The following is a 15,243-nucleotide window of genomic DNA, read 5'->3' on the forward strand; positions in this document are numbered from 1 at the left end:
AGGCCTCTGTACTGGGACCATCTCCGACCAAGCTTGGGTCCCTGTGGTTCTGCTCCATAGCATCTGGACTTGCCCTCGCAGCAGCCCTTTCCCATTTTGTAACTGTGGATTTCCTTGTAAGGATATTCCCGAGTCTCAGAGCCCCACCAGAGAAGGAGAGGTTTGCCTTACTCCTCACCAGTGCCAGGAACACCAAATCGGCACTTCCTTAACAGAAAGGTGAAATGAGTGAATGGATATTCATTTGCCATCATGGTAGCACCTTATTAAAGGTTTTAGTGTTATCGAAGCAATATGTGCATTTATTAGAAAGCCCTGCTAGTGCAGAATCAGAACAGGGAAGGTAGATTAAAATCAAGCCACCGACTCTGCCTTCTTGACACCTCTTTACCCTGCTCACTTTTAATGGTATGATTATTTCTGCTTCCTTTGCTGGTTCCCCTTGTCATCTTGTAGTGCACTTGATCCTCCTTTATATATTGCTCTTTGAACTCTCCATACCATCTTGCCCTTCCCCCGCAGGTCAGCCGAAGCTGTGGAAGGGTCCCTGAGGCCCTTTCTACATCATATCTCCAGTCCCCTGCCTTCACCTCCTGATCTTTTACTGTTTGCTCATCAGGATTCTTATCATTTTCATCGTGTTTATGTGATCAGTAAATCTTATGTGTTTTTTGGGAAAAGTTAAAGGTAAAAACAACAAAAACCCATAAAATCAGACTTTTATCATTGTCACTGTAGTTGTGGCCTCTGCAGAGCTGAGGAATGTACCAGGATGGCAGCTTCTCTTTGAGTCCAGCATCACCATCCCAGGGTGCTCCTAGCATCAAGGACATATGGATTATTTTCTTATATAATAATCAGTTGTAGAAAAATGAAACTCCATATTTTATTTTATGCCCTGTTTGGATTATTTTTTAATTAAAAAAACTTTTCATTAAAACAAAAGCAGCAAATGTACATTGTTGAAAGTTAGGAAATATGGCCAGAGCTTGGGAAGGGTGCTAGGGAAGGAGGGATGGTGAGAGGATGATTAATGGATCCAGGGGTGGGATAAGAGGAATAACTTCCAATGTTCTATAGCACAGCGGAATAACTACGGTTGGCAGCAATTAGTTGAATATTTCAAAATAGCTACTAGAGAGGATTTTGAGTGTCCCCAACACAAAGAAATGATATATATCTGAGGTGATAGATATGCCAATTACCCTGATCCAATCATCAGACACTGTATACATGGATTGAGATGCAAGGTCGTACCCCATAAATACATACAATTATTGTTTCAATTAAAATGTTAATTTAAAAGACATCCCTAACTGTCCTTGACACATTCATTTTCCATGTCTTACTCAGTTATTTTCATTATTTGCCCATGATATTGACTATATAAGTTAGCTTTCCATTGTTGCAACAAATACCTGAGATAATCAACTTATAAAGAGGAAAGATTTATTTTTGCTTATTTCAGAGATTTCAGTTCTTGGTCACCTGGCCCCATCACTTTGGGCCTGTGGCAAGGCAGAACATCATGGTGGATAGATGTGGTGAAGGAAAGCTGTTCCCCTCATGGCCAGAGGGCTGGGCCCGCAAGATCTCCTTCAAGGGCACTAACTTCCTCCAAGTAGGCCTCACTTCTTAAATGCTCCATCACCTCCCAAAGGCCACCAAGCCTTTAACATATGATCTTTGGGGACATTCAGAGCCTAACTATTTACTGAAAAGGCTGGGCTGGTTGTGCTGCAGGATGTCCTGCCTTCTGGATTTGTATAGTGGTTCCTTTGCGATGTCCTTAGCTAGTTCTTCTGTGCCCAAACGTCTTAGAAACTGAATGTTAGACCTAAAGCTTTACAAGTTTAAAATATTTGGTAGAATACGTCCTAGGTGATGGTATTTCCTGTTGCACCACATTAGGACCCAAATAATATGGAGCTGACCTGCCATCAATGATGCTAGATTGACTGCTGTGTCACATTTCCTGCCTGGGACTGGAAAGTAACCTGCATGGTGTTATTTTGGTTCCACACAAATCAATGTGCCTTCTATATATATTTCCTGGAGTTCTATTTGCCTTCGCCATATCACTAAGAGTTTTAAGCTTCTTATTGATTTTACGTGTGGAAATGAGTCCATTCCATTCTCAGAGCCACATATCTAATTTCTGATTGCTTTCCAGGCTTGCCATCCTGCATGTCCTGAGCTTTTATTTAATTATACTTTGGGGCCAACTCTACTTTCTAAAAATATCCCTTTATATCATCTCATCCTCTTAATTGATTTGTTCTTTCTCTCTCCCCACCCTTTCCCTCTCTCTCCCCACCCTTTCCCTCTCTCTCCCTTTGTGCTGGGGTAAATTCTTAAATATTTTCCCCATTTCTGAATTTTTGAACTTCTGAAAAGGACTCTCTTTCTTTTGTATTTGATTAGTAAATCGTCTGGGTTTAAAGTTCTATATTTACATGCAGTTAAAGAAAAGGGAGTCAGTGAGGCAGAAGAGATCCTGCACTTTTTAAAATAAATTTAGTTGTAGATGGACACAATACCTTTTATTTATTTGCTTTTTATGTGGTGCTGAGAATCGAACCTAGGGCTCTACACATGCCAGGTGAGCATCTACCACTGAACCACAACTCCAGCCCGGGTCCTACATTTTTGATCTTAATTTAGCTGTTTCAGTTTCTCATCTGTGAAATGGGGATGGTGATGTTTTCCAGGCAGGGTTCCCCAGGGAGCTGGGTCTCTGAGATAAATAGGTAGAAAACATGCGGAGGCGTGCTCTTGGGATCAGCACGTGTGGCAGAGAGAAGAAGCAGGACGGGCCTGTATTGCAGTCCCAAGCATGCCCCAGCTGATCCCAAAGGGCGCTTTGGAGCTGGAGCGACCTGACAGAGATATCCCTAGTTGAAGCAAAAAGCTGGGTCTTTGTTCCCTCCATTGAATCAAGGAGACCTCCAGAGAGGACTGGTTGGCCGCCAGCATCCTCAGCAGCTGGGGGACGAGTGCGTTGGCCCTGCAGGGGGTGAGTTGGGCATCACAGCCAGTGTTCATGGCCATTCCCAGAACCTACAAGGAACAGGCCCCCAGTAAATGGCAATCCAAAAAGAAGGGAAGCTGTGTTTGTTTTCTGAGATTTGTCTAGCTTCATAGTCCTGTTGTAAACATTGGGAGATAAAGTTAGCCCGCATATCCGTGGGTTTAAACCATCCACAGGTTCGACCAGATGCAATAGGGAAAAAAACCCAGAAGGTTCCAGAAAGCAAGTCTCAGATTTGCCATTTACTGAGCACCATGTTGAATTCACATGAATGAAGTGATGTCTCACACTTCTTCACAGATCCTCAGCTTCTCTCCAGCACTCGTTCCTGACCTTTGTGGTCAGGTCTGTACCTGTGTAAATGCTGTGTAAATAGTTGTAAAGTTTATGCACATCCTCTGTGAACGGCCAAAGCGTCTCTCGATTACTTATAATACCTAATACGATGTAAATGCTATGTAATAGTTGTTATACTGTATCCATTAGGGAATAAAGACAAGAAAAAAGAGTCTGTACAGCTCAGAACAGACACAACTATGTAGGCCTAACTGCAGAGTAGGTGAAAAGCAAATACTACACCGTTTCACATAAGGGACCCGGCATCTGCGGGGATTCCAGGCCACGCCCCCTCAAATACCACCTTTTGAGGAGAATCGGCAACCTACCTAAGGGTGGCTTTGAGGTGGGCAGTGTGGCCAAGGCAGCATCTCCAGGCTTTGTACTTTGTTTATGTCACAGACACTCACAGAGCGCTGGCGAGTGCCTGGCACCGCCCTCGGTACATAGAAAATGCAGCGCTGAATTCTCACAACACCCTATGAGGGGAGCATGTTGTCATCCCCACTTTACAGGCAAGGAAACGGGCACAGAATAAGGAGCTCAGCCGCACAGCTGGGGAGGGGTGCAGTTGGAGTAGGAGCTCAGGGTCTGTCTCTGGATCAGTGCCCTTAGTGACTTACATGCCTGTGAATGTGGCATTGTGCACAGGGGTAGAAGATGAGGATCTTTGTGAATCTCACTTGGGGATGAGGCTAAGTGCAAGGACCAGACACCTAACACATTTGAGCACATTGCCGTGAGTTTGTTGTGAGAGCCCTGGGCATCCCCCAGAGCCAGTTGCTGGAGACACAGCGGGGTCTCTGGTCTTGCCTCCCTTGCCCTGCATATGCCCATTCTCCCCTTCATTGCTGCCTCACTCCTCTTGTCTGCCCCAGTCTCCTGCTTCTCTCTGTAGACCAGCTGTTTCCACATCTGTATCTGTACACACAGGCTGAAAATGGCTGCAGGCCTCCTGGTGTCTCCCACTGCCTGACCTGTCTCAGGCAAGGCCCAAAACACATGTGTCCCTGGGCTGCCCCAGGGACAGGTGGGTAGGGAGAGACAAGTGTTCTCTGCAGCCAGCTAGGCAGAGCCCTAGGAGGTGGCGCCTTAAGGTTAAAGTCCCACCTCCTTGCCATAGGGAATTTATTCCCCTTCCATGGGGGAGGAAACAGGCTCAGAGAGGTAGGATGTGTCTGGCTGTAGAGGCTGGGCTTCTTCCACTGCCAACAGTGGCTTCAGGTTCTGGTCATGGGCCTTCCTGCCCAGGGCTGGTGTTGGGACAAGATGGGCAGCTGCTGTTCTCCCCTCCAGGGATTTTCTTCTAGGCCACTCTGGGTAACTCGTCACTCCTGGGGCGTGGGGCTCCCCTTCTGGTCCTGTGCAGCCACAGGCAGGCAGAGTGTGTCGGGTCTTCCTGGAAGGGTCCAGTCTGGGCTGGAGGTCACTGACTTGCTACTTTCTTTTCTCCCCTGAAGCCGAGTGTTCAAGACAGACATGGAGCTGGAAGTTTTGCGCTACACCAATCGAATCTCCAGCGAGGCCCATCGGGAGGTGAGTTAGGTGGTTGGTGCTGTGTGTGCGCTTAGAAAACCACGTGGAAGCTTGCGGGCGATCTAGTCCCTGAGGACCTGTGACAGGCAGGAAGTTTTGCACAGAATGATTCTTTTCCCTAGTGGGCAGAGGCCAGTGACAGGAGAGGTTCTGCCCTGGCTCCTCCCATTAAGGCGGCCACCTTCGTGAGTGGGAACGCTAGTCCTCAGGGAGTTTTGCAAAAAAATTCCCAACTATGGGAGGGTAGAGCTGGCCTTCCTGGCATCTTGGCACTTCCCAGCTTCTTTCTTTTGTTCTTATCAAGATTCCAGCACATTTATTACCATTGTCCACTTTCTGAAAACATCTTCACATGGTTGTTTTTCACACTTCCCAATTGATAGAGAAACAAGACCAAATAAGGAAGTGCATCTTTTGAAGGATGTTCAGGGTGCTGGGCCAGCCCAGGGCCTGCTTAGTGTCGCAGCTTCATGTTAGGAAAAAACCAGGGTGATTGATGGACTGCGTGATCTCTTGTACAGGCGATTTTCTCCATTTTATGAAAGTCAAGCAAAGGAAACCTTTCAGAGATCATCTTCATAGTCTTCTCAGCATTAGACACCTCAGCCAAACCTTTGCTGTCTTCAGTTTTGCTCGCCACCTCCCAGCTGTGGCTCAAAGCGTGGCGTTGATCCACTTCCCAATGGAAGTACTCCACAGTGGTTTAAATAAACTGTATGGATTTTGGAGCCCTTAAAAGTCCAATTTGTCACATTTCTGCACCACTGTGTGCACGTATCATTCTCCCCCCTTTCTCTAAAGAAGAGCTTCTTTTGAAAAAAATGCTATACATTATTTATAAGGCCGAGTTACTTATCTGCCTAATACAAATGTCTTTGCTTAATATCCATCCTCCAGGTAATGAAGGCTGTAAAAGTGGGAATGAAAGAATATGAGATGGAAAGGTAAGCTGCGTCTCTCTGGGTAAAGATTAAAATGTAAAAAGTGGTAATTTATGTTCCCTGAGCGAGTAACAGATGAGGCGCCGCAGCGCCGTGCACAGACCGGGCGGGGATTACGAGCAGGCTTTGGGGTCCTGGGCAGAGATTATTTCTCTCCTGACTGTGGCTACCTCCGTAGCTCTTGGCAGAGTGTTTGATGGTAATGGTCTTTCATTACTTTTCAGGGTGGTTTAGTGCCCATCATTCTACTCTTGGACTTTGTTTCTGCAATTTGCAGGAAACTTTACCAAATAGCTGCTATTGTGACTCTAAAAGCTGCTAGTAAAACAGCTTGCCGTTTTTATGTGTAAACACTGCCATTATGTCTGCTGTGCTTGGGCGACTGGGTCGAGGGATGGTTAAGTGGCTCATAAAGCGCTCTGGAGAGCTCCATTGGCCTTTGGCTTCAATTAGGCCTGCAGTGAGCCCATGTCCTGGGGTACTTCCTGGGGCTACCCAGCTATGGAGGTGTGGCTGGTCAGCTCAGCCCTGCTCCAAGACCCCTGTGACCAAGGAGTTGGTATTCTGCTGCCCATGGATTGTGGAAGCCCTTGACTCAGACCCAGGCTACCCGCATAGCTCCCTTCCCACTCATGTTCTGGGTCTCCCACCAGTATTTGCACTGCCCAGAACCTCTGGGGAGGGGACCTTGAAGAACTGCTAGTCTCTCTAGGGGACTAGGGTTTCTCTCCCATGACTGGTCTTGGAAGAGCTGCCCCATCCCTACCTTGCAGGGCCCAGGTCTGGCTCAGGTGCCCTCAGGGGCTGCCCTGTGCAGAGCTGGCTCAGGGGGATGCTGGTTCTGCATTGCCCTCTGCTATGGTTTGGATGTAGTTTGTCCCTCAGGGGCTCATGTACTGGAAGTTTTGTCCTCAGTATATGATGTGAGAGGTGGTAGGACCTTTAAGAGGTGGGCCCTAGTGAGAGGCCCTTGGGTCATGGGGGGCCCTGCCTCAGGGGAATTAAGGTGGTTCTTGTGGGATCCTGAGTTAGTTTCGAGATAGACTTGTTATTAAAGTGGGAGCCTGACCCCACACAGCTCACTGGTTTCCTCTGTCAAGTGTGATCTTTTGCTCTTGCTAATGCTCCTGCAATGATGTCATCCATAGTTTACCCTCTCCAATGCCCAAACCAAGGTTACCTGATGTTGAAATTTCAGCCTCTGAAGCTGTGAGCTAAACACACCTCTTTTCTTTATAAAGTAGCCATCCTCTGGTATTTTTGTTATAGTAAAAATCAACAGGCTAATATATCCTCCTAGCCCCTCGGGCCTGCCTGTTGCATCAGTGTGGGAAGCAGGGCTAAGTTATGGGTAGGACTGCAATGGCTGAGTGGACATTTCTGTTCATTGTGGCTATGGCTTGGGGACGGAGGTCTTCTTCAGTGTCTAACCTGAAAGGAGACTGCATCACAGTCTCTGTGGTCTAATTCCCAGGATCCCAGCCCCCTTGAGTATCTGAGATGGGAAGAGTACTGTGCCCCAGGGAGGTGGCTGGGCATTGGGTCCCTCAAACTGGCATTGCCCCAGAAACCTGTTCCCAAATCGGTTGACTCATAGTGACCCATAGCTGATGCCTCAAATAAAAATAACCAAGAAATTGGAGCAAGAGTAGCTTACTGCAGTGTGGGGCCGACTCTGTGCTGCACACGGCAGCCTTGTGCCCTGAGTTACAGGAGGTCCAGCTCTGGAGTGGCTTCTGAAAGGGTCCTTGAGCCACCTCCTCTGTGATATCCCAGAGCCCCACCCTGCTGCAGCCTGCGGACAGGCTCCAGTGCTCCCCCTTCCCCGCTACCCTCACAAGGCCCCCCGACCTTGGTAATGGAGGAGATCTTTTTTTTTTTCCTCTTACTGAGAAATTTCAAATTTCTAACAAGTAGAATAATATAATGAACCCTAGAGTCTCCACAGGTCTTTGTCTTATGTTTCATTTTGTTTTGTTTTGCTGGAGTATTTTAAAAATGAGTCTCAAATATCACATCATTTCACTTGTAGATACTTCAGGAGGTGTGTCAATTGACAAGGATATTTTTCTCTTTATATAACCACCCTGCCATTATCGCATCTAAGTAAATTAACAGTATAGTTGGTCCTCCGTGTCTGAGTGTTCGGCATCACAGGTTTAACCAACCGTGAATTGAAAATATTTGTTTAAAAATACTGCATCTGCACTGAACACGTATAGACTCTTGTCATTATTCTCTAAGTCACCTAGTACAGCAACTGTTTACATCATGCTGGATAGTATGAAGAACCTAGAGATGATTTAAAGTGTATGGAGGGATATGTGTAGTTTATATGCAAATACGGTGCCCATAAGGGACTTGAGTATCTAAGGGGGTTTTGGTTTCCAAGAGAGTCCCCAAACCAACACCCCCTGGATTCAGAGAGACAAATGTAATTCCTGAATAGTATCAGTACCCTAGTCTCACCCCTCCCCGCCATCCCTACAAGGTCCCTGGGTTGGCCCTGCTGGTTCCTCCTCTGTGGACCAGGGGGCCTGAAACTGGAGGCTGTGGCCGACTGAGCATGCCGGGGGACCATGGCCAATAGCATCTTCCCAGAGGGTGTTGAGTGGAGGGACTTGGTGTGATGGGCCAGTTGTGCTCACTGCTGTGCACCTGCTGTGTGCCACACCCACTTGTGGCTAGTCCTGGGAATCCAGGGGGTGCCTGTGTCCAGTGGGAGCCATCTGGTCATGGGTCCCTGAGAGCTTAGAATTGAGAGGCGACGTCTCCAGGGAAGAGTAGAAGGTGGGAACAAAGGGTGTCCCGAAGGTTGTGGGAAGACCGTTGTCCACAGATGCCATCATATCCCCTCTGATGTGTGGGGGCATCTGCAGTCATGAGGTGGGCAGACTCTTCCTGCCTGAGCTCCCTCCCCCAGGCTTGTCTCTCTGTCACTGCCCAGGTCACTGCAACACAGTGTATAGCCCAGATCCTTGGGAGCCTGGGGGCTTCGTAGGAGCCACATCTCATCTATTGTGCCATGTCTCGCCCACCACTGGCGTCAGGAAATGTGTGTGGGTTTGATGGATAAAAAGGTCCTGGGCTATTTTTCTGCCATCCTCTGTGCCACTAGGGACTTCAGAATTCTCCTCTTGATTAGTGGAGGAAGTCTTTTAAAACAGGAGGTGTTGGTTGCCCAGGGGACATGGCCCTTTTAACACAGGCTGGGCTGCTGCCTGGAAAGGTCAGGGCGGCCAGTCTGCTGTGCAGACTGAGGACTCACCCGGTTGAAAGGAAGCGAGCTGCTCTTTTGGGCAAGTCGCTGGCACCCTGCACGAATGGTGGGCATCCCTAAAACCTGCTGGACCTGCTGCTCCAGCCCCACAGAGGGACATCTGGCCGGAAGGACAGGGAATCCTGCAAGTCGGTCTGGAAGCAGAGGCAGAAGACTGGGGACACCACAGGACAATTGTGCTCATACTTGAGCCAGAAAACCCAGTTCTAAGCCTCATTTTTTTTTTTTTTAAATTATCAAAGATTTGTTACACAGTCTTGCAGGCACATTAAAAAAAAAAAAAAGTAAGCGAGCTGATGGCATTTATAAGATACCTCCTCCTCTGTGCTGTGCCTGTGAGTGAGGTTTCAGAGGACATGAAAATCATTTTCCAAAATTGAGGTGTAGTAAATTGTGTTAAACCAATAAGACTCTAATGTTTGGGCAAATCGGGCTCTAACAGCATCTGACTGCAGGCCCAATCAGGCAGTCCATTTTACCGCCTCATATTATTTAATGTTAGTGGCGTAACCAGCTTGTAGCGGGCTGGCACCGGGCTGGCAGCTGAATCAATTACCTGCAAACACTAATTTAGAGCATGCTCAATTGGCTGTGTAAGCAGGTCCCTGCTCACATTTGCCACAAGGAGATTAATAACTTGATGTTTTTGACAGCCTGGGACCTTAATTGGAATTATGCTGTCTCTCTCTCCAAGCCACGAGTAGGTTGTTTGGGCCCCTTTTGTGACAGTTTGGGACTGGGGGTGTTGTGAAAGTCATTTAAAAGACAGAGGTTCTGTGATGTGCCATGGTGTTGCTGCGGCCTCGTCCTCCTCCCCTGGCTGGATTTTCCTTGGCAAACACTTGGCCCCATCTGAAGACCCTCGGTCAGGCCTGGGTTTTTCTGAGCTCTTCTGTTACAGGCAGCAGCCCACAGTAGTAGCTTCCTGTTTTCTTTGAGTCCTTTGTTAATGAAGAACTTGGCCTCGCAGTGCAGTCTTTTTTTTTTTAATTAAAGGTCTTATTGCTTTTTCCTGCCCTTTGGACAGATGGAGTGACTCACAATTCTGTGTTCACTGCGTCTGTCAAGTCCAGATTTGGGGAGTGAGGACACAGCCGGAGAGTCTTCATCTCCCCAGTGTGTGTGCATGCTCTTGCTTACTGTCACCCACAGTCCCCAGACCTCTGTACACACCACACCTACATAAACATACCCTACACATACTCTTGACAACCCCTACTCCCCACCACACCCCCGCCCCCACATGGATAGTCGATTCAAGCCACGAGGTGCAGGGTCAGGTGGCTGATCTTCCAGTTTACCCAGGTTGCAAAACCTTGTTGAATTCTTGTTAAGCAGGTGGTGGTTTTTGTTTTTGTTTTGTTTTTGGTGGGGTTGGGGTGGCACTAGAAACTTGAACCACCATCAGGAGGTAGAGTCTGTAGGCAATCCCATAGCACTGTTCCCCCTTTCCTGAAGGTAGGCCACAGCAGATGGGCTTAGTGGACCCCTGAGTGCACCCCTCACTCTGGGAAGCCCCCTTTACTACTGAGCCAGGCTCCTGCTTCTCTGTCACACCTTCAGGGTCTGCATTTCCATCTCCCTGGAGGCCATGAGCCTTCTCAAATGTCATAGTCTTCTTCTTGTCCGTCCATTCCACGGTTTGGGTCCAGGGTGCCTCTGAGGCCAGGACAACAGTGGATGTGATGGGTCCTTCTCCATGGACCTGGTCACTGTTGATGCTTAGTGCCCTGCACTCTCCATAGCAGATGCAGCCTCTCTCCTTTGACCAAGCTGAGGGATGAGAGATGAGGCCCAGCCCATTTGAGCAGGATGACCCCCCACCCATGTCTGGGTGCAGAAAACCCCCTCAGCCTCAAAGTCTGTCCTGGGTGGAGAATTCCTGAGAATCCAGGGCAGTCTTTACTTCATCCTGGGCCACCCATACAGTCAGGGCAGTCCTATGTGCCCACCTACCCCACTCTGGTGCCAGGGTCTGGTCATAAATCTCTATATATCACTCCAGTGGTCTTGTCTACGTATAGTATGCTGGGAACTATACAGGAAAACTGACCAGGGTTGCTCAGGGCAGTCATGATGGTTTTGACCCAAGATGGCAGCCATCACATCAAGCAGAGTCCACTTTCAGGGACAGCTCCTCCTACCCCTGAGGGGAGCTGAGAAATTGTCACACTTAGGGTGCAGACCAGCCTGGTGTCCACAAAAAGCTAGACAAAGAACCAGAGAGAAGAGCTTTCTTAAAAATAGGTAGCCCTTCAAAAGAGGTTGATGCAGGCCTAATGAGAGGTGTGAGGGCAAAACCATCCAATATAGGTGTTGTCTTTTGTGGGTACCCGGGATTGAACTCAGGGACCCTTGACCACTGAGCCACATCCCCAGCCCTATTTTGTATTTTATTTAGAGTCAGGGTCTCACTGAGTTGCTTAGCTCCTCGCTTTTGCTGAGGCTGGCTTTGAACTTGAGCTCCTCTTGCCTCAGCCTTCCAGGGATCACAGGAGTGCACCACTGCGCCCAGCAGCCATTGTCTTTTCAATGCAGAGGAATTGCCCCTCAAAACCCCATTAAACAGTGGTGCCAGCCAGGTACCCTTATGGGTTTGCCTCCAGTGATTCACCACTAGCATGGTTCTGACTGTTGACTGCAGATAAATATTTATCATGTGTTTACGGAAGTAGTGTTTTCTTGCCTGCTGGGAGATTTTATCAGGAAAGGATGTCAACCTTTATCAGTTGCCTTTTTGGCTTCTCGCTTGGCTGTGTGTGTGTGTTCAGCAATTAATAAATTTTTATTTTAGATCACAGAAGGATTAAAGAGTTGCATATGCCCTGCACCCATTCTCCCCATAGTTAACATCATTATGGAACATTCCCACGACTCAGGAACGTCACTGAAGCATTCTCATTTCTAAGCCATACTTGACTCCACTTCCCTTAGCTTTCACCCAGTGCCTTTTTCTGTTCCAGGATCCAGGAGAACATACTAAATCTAGTTATCTCACATCCTCCAGTTTCTCTGGGCTGTGAGTTTCTCACTCTCCTTGTTTTTGATGACCTTGATGGTTTCGAGGAGTCCTGCTTAGGTAATGTGAAGGGTGTCTCTCATTTCTAGTTTTTCTTGTGGTTAGACTGGGCTTATGGGTTATTAGGAGGAAGATCACAGAGATAAAGTGCCGTTGTCATTGTGTCATAGCAAGGGTAGGTATTATCAACATGACTTAAGTTGATGTTGACCTTGATCACCTATATAAGGTGGTAGTTGTCAGGTTTTTCCACTGTGAAGTGACTGTCTCCCTCTCCCCTTCCATATTGTGTTCTCTGGAAGGAAGTCACTATGCACAGCCCACACATAATCATGGGGGGTTTGTTCCACCTCCTTGAGGGGAAATATCTACATGTTATTGGTAAGTCTTCTGCATTCATTTATCCATTCAACTTCTTTTTTTTAACCTGTATCTGTACAGACCATGGGCATTATTTTACACTTTGGGTTACAACCCAGTCTTACACTCTCTACTTTGTTGTCCAAATCACTGTAACTTGTGCATTGAAGGAGGCTCTTTCATTTGGCTCCCATGTGCCTTTGGTACACTCCCATCATTTTGCTTTCTGAGCACTGCCTTACTTAATGGCACTGCAGGATGCGCCACGCTTATCTCGTATATTCCCTGCTCCAACCCTAGGGCCATTTCTCCAAGGAGCCTGGTTTCTGTTATTGGAGAATTAAAAAAAAAAAAACTAAGATTGAGTACTGGGTATACAGTGGGTGGATGTATCACCAACCTTCCTTCTCTGTAGAGCCAGTGTGGCATCCTGGGATATGCTATCCTTTGCATGGTAGATTACTGTTTTCATAGGCTAAAAGAGGGAGCCAGGTTAGAGTATGGTCCCTAAAGATGGGGCCTTGGGGTTTGGATCCAGTTCTGCCACTTACCACCATGTGACCTTGGGCAAATTGATAATACTCTACCTCAGTTTCCTCATCTGGGGAAAAAGGAGACTGATAAAAAAAAACTTTATAGCATGCTTGGGAACAATTCAGTGAACTAATAGATGTCTTGTATATAGAATAGACTTGATATTTACAAATCTTCATAATGATGTTTGCTTTTGTTCTTTTTTTACGAGCATTTTATATAGGTTCAAAGTGGGAGGTGAAGCTATAAATGCCCCCTACCCCCTTTTAATTCTCTTAGCCATATTTTTGAGGCCCAGAGATTTTTTAGATCCTGTTTTGGGAAACGCCCTTATTTTTCTCTTTTCTGGAACAATCCACTGACTGTTGATTTCAGATAAATATTTATCATGTGTTTAAGGAAAGCGTAGGATTTGGCTGCTCCTTGAATATATAAAAAGTCCTTTGATGTAATCAGAAGCTGTTGTTTCTCTGGGGAGAATTTCTTCATTCACTTTTCAGGTTTTTCTATATGGGATTGTTTTATTCTGACTTCATTACTCTTAGAATCAATACATGATATGTTTCTAGAAAGTTTTTGTATTCACCAAGGATTTAGACTTGCCAGTTTGATTAACTCTTACATTTTTAGATGTATCTCCTCTCTATCCACGGTTGTATTTCCTTTCTCATGCCTATTATGTATTCATGTTCTTTCTCATTGATTAACATGGTGTGGATTTTATCTGTTTTATTGGTCTTTTCATAAAATCTGTTCTGTAATTTATTTTCAGCTCTACTGTTTGTCTAACTCATTGATTCCCAATTTTATTATTAACTCATTTCTCCTTCCTTCCTGAAACTTGTTCGGAACTTGTTTAGATGAATTTTAGTTTGTTTTTTCTTTCCTAGTAATAAATGGATCTTGGCTAATCTGCTTTTCAACACTGCCTTTGCTTTATCCCAGTAAGTTTTGATTGATTTGTTTTTTGACCCAAGAAATGAACTAGTTCTCTCCCACATTGATGTGGGTTTTCTTAGTTAACTTTTTGTTATTAGTTACTGGTTTTGTCACCATTTGTAGTTAGAAAATGTGGTCTGTGTAATTTTTTTTTTTAAATTTTGAGATTTTTTTTGTGGCCTGTTCAAAAACATTTTTGTCAATATTTTATGGAACACTGGAAACTATTTAGTTTTTATTTTTAGAGTGTGTACTATAGTGTACATTAATCAGGTTTATTATATTTTTCCATCTTCTTTCTCCTTCCTTAATTTTGAATGTTTGTTCCAAGATTAGGAGAGATGATTTTTATGAATTTTTTTTTTGTGATTCTTAATAGGTTTTATTTTACTCACTTCAGTGGTAAGTAGTTTGAACTATATAGGTTGCTGGTTATTATGTCTTTATTGTATATTTTACCTTTTTACAGCTTATATGAAAACCTTTTAACCTATTTAGTCTTGAATCTGATTTTATCTGATTTTGGTATTGCTATTAATAACCAATTTTAGGTTATTTTGTTTGTTTGATTGGTTTGGTTTTGGGTACTAGGATTGAACTCAGGGCCTCACATGTGCGAGTCAAGTACCATTGAGCTATATCCCCAGCCCTTTTTAAAATTTTATTTTGGGACAGTTCTTTCTAAGTTGTTCAGACTGACTTTAAAGTTTCAATCCTCTAGGCTCAGCCTCCTGAGTAGCTGAGATTATAAGCCTGTGCTACCCTACCTAGCTTAAATGTTTTCTTTTTGTTATATTTTTCTGGCTTATATTTGTTCATTCCTTTATTTATATAGGTATTTATTTTTGTGGTGCTGGGGATTGAACCCAGGGCCTCATGCCTACTAGTCAGCCACGGTACTGTTGAGCTGCACCCTAACCCTCCTTTATTGTTAAGGTTTGTTATTGGTTGCTTATAAATTGGAGATTTCTTTATTCTTGAGAGTAACAGTATTTCCTGAGGACCCATCTTGGTGCCATTCTGGGCTTGGGCTGTGCTTTGAGAATCTGAATCTCACCCAGCTGCCAGTTGGTTGGGAGGACCAAGTGGAGGCCCGCTCCTTGGGATGCAGCGGAGCTGGGTGCTGGGCTGCTTTCCAGCTCTACGGTCAGTAGGCAGCACTGGTGGGTGTGGAGGGCCTAACAATCAAGTGGCTGGGTTCAGATCTTGTGCGTTCTGTTCTGACTTAGATCTGGGAAGAGTAGACAGAGGAGCAGTCATACCTAAC

General features: G+C 45.9%; 1 protein-coding gene across 3 annotated transcripts in view; it reads left to right on the forward strand.

Annotated features, from left to right (window-relative positions):
* Pepd (peptidase D) overlaps positions 1 to 15,243 on the forward strand; it is a 115,388-nt gene that overhangs the window by 43,474 nt on the left and 56,671 nt on the right. For 2 of the 3 annotated variants that reach the window (XM_015496922.2, XM_048790971.1), the window contains 2 exons: positions 4,828 to 4,903; positions 5,801 to 5,847. The exons of the other annotated variant lie outside the window; for it this stretch is intronic. In XM_015496922.2, the coding sequence (XP_015352408.1) occupies positions 4,828 to 4,903; positions 5,801 to 5,847 (123 nt within the window). The remainder of the gene's footprint in view (positions 1 to 4,827; positions 4,904 to 5,800; positions 5,848 to 15,243) is intronic. 3 annotated transcript variants of the gene reach the window in all.

This window comes from Marmota marmota, unplaced genomic scaffold (assembly GCF_001458135.2).
Source record: "Marmota marmota marmota unplaced genomic scaffold, marMar, whole genome shotgun sequence".
Classification (NCBI taxonomy): domain Eukaryota; kingdom Metazoa; phylum Chordata; class Mammalia; order Rodentia; family Sciuridae; genus Marmota; species Marmota marmota.